The 16520-nt window shown below is 33.0% G+C and overlaps 1 protein-coding gene and 1 pseudogene across 1 annotated transcript in view; one reads left to right on the top strand and one right to left on the bottom strand.

Moving 5' to 3' along the window:
• MSH1 (MUTL protein homolog 1) overlaps window positions 1–16520 on the top strand; it is a 43102-nt gene that overhangs the window by 10655 nt on the left and 15927 nt on the right. Inside the window, exons 9-15 of the mRNA XM_085675668.1 lie at window positions 3153–3317; window positions 3809–3918; window positions 4023–4128; window positions 4208–4283; window positions 5948–6006; window positions 13472–13539; window positions 16258–16431. Of these exons, the coding sequence (XP_085531794.1) occupies window positions 3153–3317; window positions 3809–3918; window positions 4023–4128; window positions 4208–4283; window positions 5948–6006; window positions 13472–13539; window positions 16258–16431 (758 nt within the window). The remainder of the gene's footprint in view (window positions 1–3152; window positions 3318–3808; window positions 3919–4022; window positions 4129–4207; window positions 4284–5947; window positions 6007–13471; window positions 13540–16257; window positions 16432–16520) is intronic.
• Window positions 10678–12700, bottom strand: LOC146884573 (uncharacterized; annotated as a pseudogene).

Below are 16520 nucleotides of genomic sequence, written 5' to 3'. Positions count from 1 at the left end.
AACCATTGGCACTCATTTATTCTGTCAATCTCCAAATTTTCAATCTTATCTGCACAAGAATGTCCTCCACGAAAAATGTGGGCTACTTTTAGCTTGAAAGCGTCACAACTCTTCATGCATTTCCTCCATCTCGCTCAAAGTGACCACAAAACAATTTGAGGAGATGAAAATTCTTGGCAAACCAAAGTAGAACCCGATTTCAACCACACCAGCTTATAACCATCATCCATATTTCTCAATAGCCAAAATAATCCTCATAACCTCAGCTTGTAAAGCATTTTGAGTACCCAAATAAGCAAAAAACTTCAAATATATCCCCCTGACTACCTCCAAAAATTTCCACCACAAGCAGCATGCACTTCTAGTAGTTCCATCCGTATTAATTTTTTGATCCATCCTACAACAGGGATATTCCAAATAACTTGAAGAGTGCTAGTTTCTTTTCTAGGTCTAGTTTGAATATCAAAGAGCTTCAAAATAGAAAAATCAATCATATCATTGTGCATAGCCTTTTCAGAAGAGTTAGCAGATAGCCTAACATATCCCTTTATAGTTTTTATAGCCAACTCCAGATCTATACTTTTTTTGTTTTAAATCTAGAATAAATAACAACAACCAGACATATATCTTTCACTAAAGGACTACCATCAACTTTAATAAATTGTATCAAATCAACAAAGGAAGAGAAGTGTGTACCAAGGAAAACTTGCAGCACCCAAGACCAGATATGCGGGGGAATGTTACATTCAAAGAAAATATGAAAAGTGATTTATTCTTGTTGCTTACATAAAGTACACATCGAACACATAGACACACGTCTGTACTGAATTAGAAGGCATTTTATTATGCAACAATTTCCAGAGAACCAAAGTTTTGGCAGGGGGGATGAAATTCATCCAAATAAACTTTCCCCAATCAATAGGAAGAATGGGAGTAATAAATAAATTTCTAGCAAGCTTCTGACTCATTAAATCATAAATAGCCATAATCATCTAAATATCAAACAGGGATATCAGACAATTCAATAAGAATAAAATTTTTTAGATTTTGCTGACTAGGGATATTATATAAGAGAGGAGAGAGAGACCAACCACTACCATTCTAGGCGTGTAATACTTATCTCTTGACCTGAGACTAGATTGGGGGGAGTTCAGTGAGCGAGGAGAAGACTCGGTAGCTGTTAAAAGAATCAATTCAATCAGCTCCAGAGCTAGGAGTTCTATGTCTCGGTTGAGGAGAGGCCTTAATCTTAGCTGAGGCTCTCTCTAATTAGGAACACCAACCATAAGAGAAATACAGCTACTAGAACACCATTTGTCATACCAGAAATTAATTTAATCACCATTATCAACAATCCAATCAGTATAATCCGAGATAGTATCATACCATTAATGCCAAGCCAAATAGAGGATGACTTGTACAACAATCTTATTATATGTAGATTTAAAAAATCTTGCTCTCATAATAAAGGCCAAGGCATATAGCTAGAAGAAAAATCGCGAGCCAATCTAAGCAAATAAGTCTTATTTTCAACCTGAGTGTTCACAACATGCAGACCCCCTTCAAATTTATTATTACACAATTGACTCCGCTTAACACTAACCAATAATAACCGAGTTCACCAATTGAATTCTTCTCATCATACTAAGAGCTTTATATTTCCAAGAGGCAAGTTTCAAATGAATTTTATCAGCCAGGAGCTGAAAATATTGAGTTTCGGGTGTCCTCCAAAATGATAGGAACACCTAAATAAGATAAAGGAAATGAGCCTATATTGCAGCCAAGTAAATGTTTAATCTTCCTATTGAAATGGGTAGAGTCATCTATACTATAAAATTGACTCTTAGCAGGATTCGACCGTTGTCCAGAAACCATTCCTTACAAATGGAGGAATTTCATTAGGTGATCCAGAGTGTTTTTGTTAGCTTTACAGAAAACAAAGACATCATCAACATATAAAACACAAGGTGGAAAAGAATAACCTTTGGGACTAGCCACAACTAGGATTTTCTTGGAATCCACAAGAGCAAAAATCCCTAGACTCAAAATTCTTTATATGCTGAGATAATGCGGGTTATTTTGGCTATTAAGAAATCCTAGACTGATGATTATAGGCGGATGTGGTTGGAATTGATTCTACTTTGGTTTGTTGAGTCTTTGTATGTCCTCAAATTGTTCCGTGGTCACTTTGAGGGAGATGGTGGAAATTCATGAAGATTTGTGACGCTATGGTGTTCAAAGTAATATACATCTTTTGTGAAGGAAATTCTTGTGCAAATAAGCTTGCAAATTTGAGGATTGATAAAAGACATGAGTTCTAGTAGTTCGAGTCTCTTCCCCACGTTATTAGGCTACAATTTTTTCATAATAGGTATTAGCTCCCTTTATTTCGTTTTTCTTAAGTTTTAAGGGAGTTTGTTTGTATTTTCTTGAACATGGGTTTGGTTCCCCTACCCGCCACACCCACCCTTTGTTTTTGTTTTATTTTATTTGTTCTTTGTTTTTCAATAAATTGTTTCATGTGATGGCAAATGATTGTTGGACTATGGTGTGTCATTCTAGCTGAGAGGACATAAGTGATGCCTAACATGAATTTTATATAAATATAACTCACAACCCAATACAACGTGATAGAACTAAACACATTGAAGTGGACATTCATTTTATCAAAGAAAAACTTGACTGTGCCATGATTTGCACTCTATATGTTTCTACTGAAGTAGAATTTGCAGACATACTCACCAAGGGGCTGAACAATAGTAACTCTGAGAGAATTATGTCCAAGCTGGGAATGGAGAACACTTTTCACCAGCTTGAGTGAGTGTCAAAATATATTTTAGGAGGTTTCAAACATTATTCCTGTTGTTTTTAAATTTATACATTTATCTTGTTTTTATTACTAGCATAACAATCCCACAATCTCCGAGATTTGTTCCGTGGAATAGGCTGTTCTTATTTTCAAAATTATCCAACAAATGTATATATATATATATATATATATATATATTGTGTGTGTGTGTGTGTGTATGTAATGAGATATAATGAGAAAGAAATAATTTTCTTCTAAACTGGAGAATATAGGATCTGCTCCGTATTTCTATAACTACAATAACATTGAAATGATAAGCTTGAAACATGTCTTTTTATTGTAGGAATATCTTATTCTGCGAGGGGCTATTGCATTAACATGGTGCTAGAGACTATGAAAACATATTCCTCTGAAGATTGCTTGACAGAAGAAGCAATTGTTACAAAGCTTCGTACTTGTCAATATCATCACTTATTTTTGCATACATCTTTAAAGCAGGATTCTTGTGGTTTGTACTTTCTCATTCTACGCTATTCCTTTTATGAAAATATTGGGCCGGATTTTGGTTTACAAGGTGACTTTATGTGAAGGACATGTCAGAGCTCACATGTTAGATTTGATGTTCCTTTATATAAAAAGATTTTTTGCTTAGGTAGATTCTATCCTGTATATAGTTGTACTTTCTCCTTTTTGTTATAATATTTATTTGATATATATAAAAATTAAAATAAAAATAAAATCCAAAACTGTGACCAATGTTATCAAGGTTCTGGTTACGTAATTGTTGTTATCAGAAAATGGAGTCAATGTAACAGAGTATATAGAGATCATTTTTAGATATTGGTTGGAGGTCTCTACCAATGTTACATTTAACCCAAGTATTGATTGGAGGTCTCCACCTGACTGGAGTAACTTTGATATAATAGAGAGATAATTAGTAGACATAAATACTTTTTGTTTCCCTCATCTTTGTTATGCATTTGAATATTGTTTTCATAGGAACATGCAAATGGGGAGAATTTGGTGAGGGGGGTCTGTTATGGGGAGAATGTAGTTCTAGACATTTTGAATGGTTTGATGGCAACCCTCTCTCTGATCTCTTGGTCAAGGTATTTAAACAAATTGTATATACTTTTTTCAATTTCCTTTTTTAAATGAATGGTACACAAATGAGTCATTTAATATTACATGTTTATTTCACTTTTGAACATAGGTAAAGGAACTTTATGGCCTTGGTGCTGAGGTTAATTTTCGAAATGCAACTGTATCATCGGGACATAGGGCTCGACCTTTAACTCTTGGAACATCTACTCAAATTGGTTTGTATATTAATAATGATGGATTGTCAATTTTTCTCATGTCATTTTCTTTTTCCTAAATCAGTGTCTTGCATTTTAGGTGCCATTCAAACGGAAGGAATACCTTCTTTGTTAAAAGTCTTACTTCCACTAAGTTGCAATGGATTACCAGTTCTGTGAGTGACGGATTCCTTTTTTCTTTTGTTGTATTATGTTTAAAATTACTCCATGATAATTATTTGACCCACTTGCCTTTAAACTTTTCCTATTTATTACATAGTCATCCTTTTCATTTTATAAAATACTAGTTCTATCCTTTTTTTTTTTTAAATCAAAGGAAAGAAAGAATGCTATAACATCAGTATACAAGTTGCAAACTCAACCTAAGTTAGCTCTAAAACTAATATCAATCATATGCAACATTCTTAGAATAATTATGATGGGGAAATAAAATTCAAAAGTGGGGAGGCAAACCAAATCCACTAACAAAAATGAAAGTGCGGAAGGCCATACCTATCTCAACAAAAGTCAGAAACAATAAAAGTAGGTATAGTCCACCTAGAAAAAACAGAAGATCTCAAACCATAAGCTGCTAAACCATCATCTGGAAATATGAGAGAATCCGAAACGTTTACTTTTGATGGACTCTAAAATGTTAAGCCATCTATTACTTAGCTTCCAGGGTACCAAGGAACTATCATAATAAGATTTCATAATAAGCAAGAAATCAGTCTCAATCCAAAGAGCTCTCCACCTTTTTTGCATAGTAATCTTGATAGCATGTATAGCTCCCATAAGCTCTGATTCAAAGGCTGACTGTAGTTGTAAAATTATTGAAACAAAACCCATAATTTCTGTTTTCGAATTCCTAAAGATACCACCACAAGCTGATTTTCTTCCATGATCAAATTATGTTCCATCTGTATTGCATTTTATCCATCCCGTTTTAATGGGAGTCCAACCCACTTGAGTAGTCTTATTTGACTTCCTTGGCCGTACTAAATTTGAGTTCTGCAATAGTAGAATAGAATGCATGTTACTTGTTGCCAAAGAACCAAAGAGATTCACAACAGCGAAAATTCTTTTTTTGATATGCTGGTATTGAGTCTGCTGTCCCTCAAACTTTATGTTTTTTCATTATTAATTCTTTATTATGGACAACCACTAAAATTTTCTTTTTTCTTGTTGATGCATTTTTGCATTTGCAAGATTTTTCTTTTATAAGCTCATGAAGATATCATTAAAAATGAGAAAAAAAAGAAACAAAGAACTCATGGGGGGACCAAACCAAAACCCATGACCAAAGAACAAGCTAGTTATCTATAAGGCAATCCATGAGCTAAACTTCCCTATACATGGGAAGAAGACATCTATTATGAAAGAAGTCCAAAGTTATAAAAGCTGGTTTGTTTGCGTTTGCATGATGGTTTGTTTGTTTTGATTGTTTTAATTTTCCATTTAGTTTGGTTGTTTTATTTATTTTTATTTAGTTTGCAACCTAAAGTTTTTGTGTTCCCCTTAACACTGGAAAGAAGTTTAGAAAAGGAAAAAAGTTTCAAGGGAGTGATGGAAGGGTGAAGTTAGCTTCGTTGTAAGATGTGGGTATATTGTCTCACTGTGTTGAGTTAGCTGTTTATTTCGTTTATATTTTCTAGTTTTGAACCATTTAATTGTGTAATTCATTGACTCAACTGGACTACAATTTTCAGTTTGAATTGTTTATTTTTCCTATTTCCCCCCCTTTTATTTTAGTTTTAATAATTAACTTTAGCTCAAAGTAGTGTCCTGGCAATTAATTCTATAATCCACATTAGATGCTTAATTTATGTTTGCTTCGCAGGTATATAAGGAATCTTCTCTTGAATCCTCCTTCTTATGAGATTGCATCCAAAATTCAGGGTAATTTTTAATTGTTTGACTTGAAAAGGATTTGGCTATATGAGAGGAAAAAAAATATCTTAATTGAATTGGAAACCGTACATTATATATATATATATATATATATATATATATATATATATATATATATATATATATATATATATATATATAGACACGTTATATAGAAAGCTCTCCTAGAGGAATGATTACGAAGATATCTAGTATCTTATTGTACTACACTGGTAATGACTACACACACTTCATGTAACTGAACAAAATATTTTCTTCTACTCAACACTCTTAAGTTTGTGAATGAATATATTCCATTCGAAATCATTGTTGTGGGAAGACCCTTTGTAAAATGAAATGAGTCCCAAGTGGGACAGTACAGGGGTGATAAGGCCAGTTTTTCTACAATGAAGTGTAGATCTATGTCTACGTACTTGGTTGTTGAAACTGAGTTATGGGCAAGTCCAATAACTGACTTATTATTGCAATAGACACTCATAGGATCTTCAATTTAACTTTAAGATCATTCAAAATAATTTTCAACCATAACAATTCACACATCCCATGTGCCATCACTCAAAGTTCAACCTTTGCACTAGAATTTGCAACTACATTTTATATTAACATACCTTGCATAATATGCATATACATACACCTACATATTTAGTTTCTCATTCCTCTTGAATAACATTTCTCTTCTTGGACTTGTCTTCAAATATTGATGGATTGTGTTTGTATCCTGTAAATATCACTCCCTTGTATAACACATGAACTGATTGAATACACTCATGACAAAAGCTATGTTAGATCTAGTGTAAGGAGCTTCCCCATAAGTTTATGATATTGACCCTTATTCACTGTAGAACTACTTTCGTCACTCCCAATTCTATAGTATTGTTATTATTCTTCATATGTATTTTGGGCTTAGTCCATATGTTCTTTATTATAAATATAGCCCCTACGTGTATCTTCTACACAAGGGATATTAATCTCAAACCATATTTTCTCTATATTCAACATGGTATCTAGAGCTTAAGAATTTTTTTTCCTGCCTCTGTCTCTGGTTTGCCAGCGCTGTCGGCCGTCGTCCATCGTCACCGGCCGCTGTCCACAATGGCCGGTCACTCCTAAGCCGTCGGCCGGCCGCCACCGTCGCCGATGTTTTAGTTTTGACCGGCGTTCCAGATCTGGGCTTTGTGTTTCCATTGGAGCACTTTCAATTTTTAGGGTTTCTTTCTCTCCTCCATGGCATCTTCCGCAGCTACTTCGTCCACTTCCATCGCCTCTATGTCTGATTCGTCCATTTTTCCTCCAAATGTCAATGTGCACTTGCCCACTGATAAGTTAGATGGCATGAATTACTCGACATGGGTGTGCGATGTTAAACTTTGGCTTAAGAGTCAGGGGTATCTTGATTATCTTACCCTCAAAGTGACTGATGTTAATACCAGTGAGTTTCCTCGTTGGAAAAGAATTGATGCTCACTTCTGCATGGTTCTCAAGTATACGATTCACGCTTCTTTGAAACCATTGTTTTGTGCCTACGACACATCTTATGAAGTTTGGGAACAGGCCAAATTACTGTACACCAATGACACTCAACGTCTATATGGTGTCTATCACGACCTGCTTAATGTTACACGGGCCTCTACTCCTGTTCAGGAAATTGAGCAATGATCACGCTTCTTCATGGTTGTGATGTTACACGGGCTTGCTGAAAAATATTCCTATGTCAGTGATCAAATTTTGGGTTCTACTGTTATACCCAATTTTTCCTCTACTTGTTCCACCCTTTTGCGTGTGCCTTGTCAACCTTCCGCTGATCCACCTGTCCATGCCAACTCTGCTTTAGTATCAGAGCCATAGTTTAAAAAAAAGTCTATCCTAGCGAGATTTCTTGGACATTCTGTTCCACCCGCTATTGGGCCACTAATGGACCACCCACTAATTTCTAGTCCCACGCACGAGATGAATATACCTCGGCGTGAGGGAGTGTGTTGGAAGTCCCACATCGACTAGAGATAAGGCCAATTCACAATATATAGGTGGGTGCAATCCTCACCTTACAAGCTGGTTTTATGGGGTTGAGTTAGGCTTAAAACTCCACTTCTAACTGTATTTATAATAAAGAACATATGGGCTAAGCCCAAAATACATATGAAGAATAATAACAATATAAACAAAATTGATCGGTGTTATGCCTTACATGGTCATCCTCCTCGATCTGTTGCTGTTGCACACACTGATCCTCCGTCACAACCATCTTCTGCGGATCCTCATTCATTTGTTTCCGCCACCGACAAATATGCTCTCTTCAATGAATTTCTCAAATGGAGTGAGGATCATAAGCTTTCTCGTTTCACGGCTTCTGTTGCCCACACATGTACATCTTTTGCTGGTCTGACTCAATCTTCGTCTGTTGGTCCTTGGGTGTCCGACTCAGGTGCCATCGATCACATTATTGGTAACAAATCTTTGTTTTCCTCTTTATCCTCTCCAGATAATTTACCCTCTGTTACAATCAAATGACACTTATATGTGACACTTATATCAGTTCTAATCCTGTCTTTTATGAGAGGACTAAACACATTGAGATTGACTGTTATTTCATTTGAGAAAAGATTATGTCTGGAGACATCAAGACTGAATTTGTTAACTCAAGTGATTAGTTAGCAGATATTTTCACTAAGTCTTTATGAGGATCGGGAATTAGTTATATTGTAACAAGCTTAGTACATACGATTTGTATGCACCAGCTTGAGGGGGGAGTGTTAAGATATCTTTAATATCTTATTTTCTGTTTCTATTGTTATTATTCTTCATATGTATTTTGGGTTTAGCCCATATGTTCTTTATTATAAATACAACCTTTATATGTATTTTCTACACAAAGGAGATTAATCTCAAATCATATTTTCTCTATATTCAACATATGGTAACTCCAATGACCTTGCAATTTGTCTAAACTTAAGATGAATAACATGTTGATGAGTTCTCGTATGTTTGAGCACAAGTTAGGAAGATATTATATATGAATTGCACAAATATATTACAAGGAGATGGGCATAGGCCCATTTATTGTAAATACATGTAACACAATCGATCTTACCTGTTACTTTGAGAAGGTCAAGTACATACTTTCTTTTGGAGATGAAGATGTCTTTCTTCAGGTAACTTCTACCTCAAGTAACTTCTATCTCTTTCTAGATTTGTTTCTCTTATTCATCATCTTCTATAACAATCTTGTCATCTACATAGACCAAGGGTAGGGTAAGTTTCTCTTTAAAGGTGTTTCCCTTTAAAGATACGACTAATTAACACAGTATGGTCATCTTGACTCTCTTGATACCCAAGGAGATCTTAACTTGATTGAGTCTACCAAATCAAGTACAGGGTAACTACTTAAGTCCACATAAGTCTTTTTTTCAATATGCTCACTTTATTATGTTAAAATTGAGACGAATCTCTTTGTAGACTTCTTTCTCTAGATGTCCAAGCAAGACAATTTTTCGCATCAAATTGTTGCAATTTCCTGCCAAAATAAGCTGCCAATAAGGGATGATTTTAACAATATTCATTTTTTCTAGTAGAGTTAATGTCTCCTCATTATCAATATCATAGGATTGAGTATACCTTTTATCAACTAGCCTTGCTTTGTAAGTCTGCATGAGGCCATCACATCTATATTTTAGATTATAAAAATACATACATTGTACTTCCTTTTTGTACCGCAGCTTGTCAAAATTCTCCAATGTGTAGTTCTACGTAGGATTAAAAATATGTTAAAAAGAGTTTCAGAGATTGATGATCCCTCGGCTGATCTTTGTTATTTATTGAAGAAAATTACATTAGGAACACGAAATGTACAGGAAAAAGACCTTGTCTAGGTAATTAGTGGTAACAGTTCATAGGTACAATGTATATCAATTATTCAATGCAACTACTTACTACCTATAATGCACAAATACTATACGATTATCAGACGCCGATTGATCTTATCTTGAAAAATATAAGATACGGCACGTATTCGATAAGACAATTCATTTTATTTTGAAAAATATGTAATGATATTGTAATGCGTTTCAAATCATGCCACAATTGAAAAATTATTAATAAGTAATATCTAAATTGAATATACTAAATATATTAAACTTAATTGTATATATGAACTAGAAATGACAAATTATAGTTTTAATCATTTTAACAAATAAAAATTGTAAATTACTATTTATTGCCTATATTTTAGAAATAAGAATAGTGTCAATTTCATCCCCTCCTTGAGAATCAGTTGTAAATAAGACAACTTCCATATCTGGTTTATGAAGAGATAATGTTGGTGCTCTAAGGTTTCTAACATCATCAAAGTCATCCTATGCATCTCCACTAGTGTCCACATCTTAATGCTCCTTGGTTATATTCTCATACTTCATATACAAAAGTCGCAAATTTGTATGAACATAAACCAAGTCTTCTGTTCTTTTAGGATTCAACTTATTACTTTTTAACGGGTAAATGAATGAATAGTACTCCAATTCCTTTAACAAGATGATGAGCAAGGTTGCACAAGAAGTTTCAATGCTAGGTTGTAGGAGAGGGGCAAAAGAACCTTGCACCACCCATCCACCAATATTTAAGATCTAATATCTAGATATCAATTGAGTAGAAGAAAATCTATTTGATTTTGATGAGAAATCTACATATTCAAGTGCAACCTTTCTTCTCTCGTCACTAATTGTGAAAAACCTTTCCATACACTTATTCCTCTCCTTACAAATCTCTTCATCCTCATGTTTGGGGATCGTATTTGAAGTCTCTTGAAGTCATTTATCACTATAATACCTATGAATACAAATTGATAAAATATTATATATAAAAATTAGTAACTTTCTAATTATTTAGATGTAAATTGTTAAAAAAAATATGTATTGATAAGATACGTTTACCTAAGATTCAGAGAATGAGCCACACAATGGAGAGGAGTGCAACTTTTAGTCCACCTTGTTATTAGTATATTGTAAACTACTTCATAAAATTCTTATGTATCATTTCCTTCTTTTTCTTCTTGCCTATATATAACTGTCTTCATTTTTTCTATCATGGTATCCCACGTCTCAATAGACCAAATGAAGAGTAGGACTATCTGAATTACAAGCTTTAACCATGTTAAATATAGGGTCAATCAAAGCTAGAATATATGTAATTTTTTCCTACCATACATTATTCAAAACAAAATATTTAATAGCTTGTGCTTTGCCTGTATCGTTCTCTCTATAAGAACTCCATTCTTCGCTAATGACCATGGATTGCAATTAATGTTTCAAAAATTAAAATCTTTCTCATCGCTATAGCAGATACAAAGCGTGTATCTGCAACAAGTAACTTCAAATGTGAAAAACAATTGAAAATGGCCAATCTCATGGAGTGGTTCATGATAAGATTCTTGATAAGAGAAACATCAATAATTTCTATAATCCAACTACATTCACCATAGACAATATCATTACCTTCAACATTCTTTGCTATTCATATGTTCTTCATGGCGATATTCAATATGTGCACAACACAAGGTGTCCAAGAAACTTTAGGAAATAAACCTTCAATGATCATTCCAACAACTTTACACATATGAGCATTATTTGTTATAACTTGCACACAATTTTCTTCCCCTACTTCTTTAATAACTTAGTCATTATGTTAGCTATGTAATGCTTATTTTTTATTTCATCCGAAGCATCAACATATTTTGAAAATATAGGACCCCCTGACTATTGGCCATAAAATAAATTAACGATCCTCTTTGTAAATCCGTTCATCGATCAAAGACTATGCTAACCCTTTTCGTTTAAAGTTGATTTAACTGGTCTAAGTAACTTCTCAACGTGTGTTTTCTCTTGTTGTAATAGGGTGGTCCTCAATGCATTGTATTCAGGAGGATAAAGTCGTTGATAATATGATTTGCAACAAACAAATATGAATTCACATGATAGGGGTTTCTTGCAAGGTTAAAAGGCATAGTAGAGGAATAAAGCATTCTAGCTAGGAGAGCATTCTTATTGTCTCTATACTCTATGTTGAAGCCCTCTTCCTCCTTTTTAATGAAATAGTTTCATATCTATCTTTAGTGGGCAAGGGAACATGCTTAGGTTTAACTCTATTTTCTGCCAATTCAACAATTGATTCAATTCAACCAAATATTCTTCATTGATGTTTGAGCAGCACACACTAATTCTAGACCCATGAATTCTCAATAAATGAGCTTTTACTCTAGGGTAAGAACATTTAAAATCTTTTTGATAAAAATTACAAAACCATCTCTTGTTTCCTCCCCCGTCTGTCCCTTTGTCTAATAAATTGACATATGCCCATAAAGAAGCATAATCAACTTGTTGAACATCTTTTGAAATGAACTTGGAATTTTTAAGGTAGAACTAGAAGAATTTGGTATTGGTGCCGACATTTGTTTTACTCAACTAGTCATAAATAAAATATTACATGTGCTTAGAAGTAAATAAAATGAATAATTGGACACAAATAGTAGAAAATAATGAAACAAAAGTCTATAAAAGAAAGAAGAATACCTTAGAAAGAAGATAAAATAAGAGATAAAATGCAATTGGTCCAAGACTTTCAGAATAACTAGAATAAAGGAATTGAATGTCACTTCAAATAATTTTCCTTTACCACACATATAGAAGCATCTCATGTCGGGCTGTATCACATGTAGAGTTGTTATTATTTATCTGCCTATTTATTCTGTTTTATATTCTTTCAACCTAAACAAAATGAGAAAATAAATACTTAAAACCAAAAAACTATATATTTTGATTTTAAAATTATCATTTATGTTGAAATTATATGGGTTTCTGTTGATTTTTAAGCTGCTGTGCTGTTTTGAAATGTTAAGCTGTTGTGCTTGTTTTGAATTGTTGTTGTACATATAAATATTTAAGTTTATAGTTTTTATGATTTTTAAACTGTTATAATATTTTATTATTTGTTATAATATTTTATTATTTGAAAATCCAGTTTAAAAAATACTAAACTGTGATTAATAGATTAAAGAAAATGTTCGCACTTGATTTTATGCTGGGTTGTTAATATTAGAGATAAGGACGTGTAAGATGTTAAAGAAATAAAATAAAGTAGAAACGCTTTAATAGCTTTCTAGTCTTGAATCTTGTTGATCTTCGCTTTGCATCCTCTTGGATTTGTTGAATTCTTTATCCCCTGTCTCTTTAGCCATGGATGTTGTACTTGATCTTTGAATGTTTGATAATCTCTTTAGGTCTGTTAGTTATATTACAATAGAGAGTAATGTACTTGTACAAAAGGTTTGCTATACTACTTTATTAATTTCAATCTTTTTATTGCAATTCAAAATATTCTCAATTATGTACTTTACATTTATATTGCTATTATTATAATGGCGTTTTGTACCTAAATTTGGACTTGTTTCATTATTTTTGTTTCACAGAAACATGCAAACTTATGAGCAGTTTAACGTGCTCAATTCCAGAATTTACTTGTGTTTCTTCAGCAAAGGTTATTATTAACTTGTTTGTATCCTATATACTGTAAAGCAGTTATTTTTTTGTCAAATATAGAATGAAAATTAGTTGTACTATGATTGCAACCTTCAATATGATGAATTGCAAATTTAAAGGTGCTCATATTGATTTACTGCAAAAAATTATTGTTCATACTATATTCAAGTGCTTCTTTTTTGAAGGTTGGTCATTATAGTTCTTGCTCTCTAGCATAAACACATGTGCTGGCCTGAAAATAAAAGGATTTTTAATGTTTTTATTTTTGTTCACTAATTGATGCTTCATTATTCAATCTGAAGAACTAATGTTAGCTTTAATTTCTAAGTTGTATTATACTTTTATGTTTAAATATATATGAAACAAGCATGACACAGTTCATGATTCTCAACTTTTGGGTATGTAAACTAATTTGGATGTCTATGCTGAGTACACTTTGTACTATATCATCTCTCTTCATTAATAAAGTTATTTTTTTATCCTTAAAGAAACCTCTTACTAAGTGAGTTTATAAATAACTCAACGTCAAAAACGATTTGTAAGGTGCAGGTCAGACCCCACTTATATATTATAATTCATTGCTACACACGTTGGCCTTGAAAACTTTTAGTAGCAAGTAGAAAAGAAATTTCTTACTGGAAATGTTTTGGGGCTTTAAAGGCTTTTGTATTTGGATTTTCTTATTTTGGAGAAATAGGTGTTTTTGTTTGGTCATTTTCTTACTGTGCTTTTGAAAGGAATTATTGTTTGCTACAAATAAAATGCAGCTAAAGATTCTATTATTACTATCTTGAAACTAGGTTTGTTAAGAACTTGCTATGTTGGTAGTAACTGAATTGTTGCTTGAAACCTTGACACTAGTAAGCATTGTGTCAGGTGTCGTGGTTTTGTGTAATTAGGGGAGAAGCAAAGGGCTAGTGAAAACGATGGAGTACTTTGCTATTAATGTTAAGCATTCGGTACGCATTAAGAAGTTGAGAGAAGGTTGGGGAGTTTAGAAGTTGAAATATTTAATATCTTGAGTTCTAATATGGCTATTATTGAAGAACGTGACATTGATGCCCAATTTGGATTTGAGAATAACTAAGTACAATTAATAGCATGGATAACCATGGCCAAGGAGTTACTAGCTTGTGTGCTGCAATGATTGAAGAAGAAGCTTGTTGGATTGCTTTGAGTTGAAGGTATTCATTGTACAAATTCACTTAAAATGGACTTGGATGTGCTAATGAATTTACAGTGAAACATAAGATAGATGGATCACTAGACAGTATAAAGCTGGATTGGTTGCAAAGGAGTAATCAACTAAGATGAGGCTTTTTCTCTTGTAGCAAAGATGAGTACAATTTGAGTTGTTCCTGCTGCTCTAGTTGCTTGTTTTGGACGGAAATTACACCAGTTAGATTATGATTATGAACTTGTTTGGCCACTAGTGAGGTTTGGATGATGAAAGGATGAGATCAGTGAAGTCAGACATAAGAAATTTAGGCCAGGGTCATCCAAATTCTATAAAGCATGGACATGAACATAGATAATGAATAAGGACGTTATAACCTCCAAAATTTTAGATATAGCAACTTGAATATATTTATATTGAGCATTACTATTAATTTTTTAAATTGACATTCAAAATTTTATATTCGAAATCATCTATTTAAAAGTTAGTCTAATATAAATAGTTAAAACATTATGTTGCCTAATAAAAAAAATGAGTCTAAACTTTGAAAAGTATAAAAGAATCTATTTCATTTTAGTCTTGATCATGATTATTGAAAAACACTGTCTAGCGGGGTTCATCTAAGGAGAATTAACAACCTCAGAGAATATCATAATATATGAAGATATGATACAAGAATAAATAAAATGTTCCTAACTCTTGATATTCTTCATTATATAGGATCTGCTTCTTATTTCTATAATTATAATAGAAACTTTCTCATTAAGTTTTATGGATTTCTAGAATAAGAAAATCACTGCCTGTCCTCATTAAACTTTGTTGGAGTCATATCAGAGCTGTGTCAGACATTAGAAATCGTTTTTTAAATTTGGCACTTCAGCATTGGCTGATATGTGGTGCACCAATGTCATACGTGGGTTGGTGTCATATATGTGTCGGATAGGGAGACACACCATTGAAGAGGAGTGTCCGAACTTTATATTGTTGATGGAAATTTAGATAGAAACAAGTTCTTGCAAAAGTGTTGTATGTCACGACTGTTTTATGTCATGGTTCATACTTTTTTGCTTTTATTTGAGCAAGAGACTTGAATTGACATTTTTTCTTTTCTATTTATATGATGCAAAATTCCTTTTTTCCATTTTGGTCTCCAATATTATGTGTTGGTTATTGAGCCTTTATTAAGAAGTTTCATTCAGATTTATATCATTAAAGAGAATCGTCTGATTAATTCTAATTTGTACAGCCAAGAGAATAATATTTTCAATATTGTAGGATATCTCGTGTTCTTTTCGTTTTTAATTTTCTGCCAATTAAGTGGAGATTACTCGCAAGTTTTATTCCTAGATTGGTCTGAGACTATTGGCCTAATCCTTATTTACATCTCTTACACAGTCAATATTTAAAGTGGAACAAAATTTACTGTACTATATTTTCATTACCTTTTATATTTAGAACCTTACACTTTTTTTTTTTTTTTTTTTTTTAACCATTCTGCATGTTCATTTTTGTGTCTGATTGTTCACTGTATTTGTGCAGCTTGTGAAGCTACTTGAATGGAGAGAGGTCAATCATATGGAATTTTGTAGAATAAAGAATGTGGTCGATGAGATTTTGCAGATGTATAGAACCCCTGAGCTCAATGAAATATTGGAAAATTTAATCGCACCCACATGGGCAACAACTGGGTTAGAAATTGACTTTGAAGCCTTGGTGAGTGAAAAGTTTGTTTTTTCACTTTATTGAAATAAAAAGTGTTAGAGAACTGGTAGGAAATTGGGTTAACCCACTTCTTAAAACAT

This window comes from Vigna unguiculata, chromosome 7, assembly GCF_037176805.1.
Source record: "Vigna unguiculata cultivar grain cowpea cultivar isolate G323 ecotype 2 chromosome 7, ASM3717680v1, whole genome shotgun sequence".
Classification (NCBI taxonomy): Eukaryota; Viridiplantae; Streptophyta; class Magnoliopsida; order Fabales; family Fabaceae; genus Vigna; species Vigna unguiculata.
The sequence above is the reverse complement of the archived record's forward strand: the minus strand, read 5'-3'. Positions and strand labels throughout refer to the sequence as shown.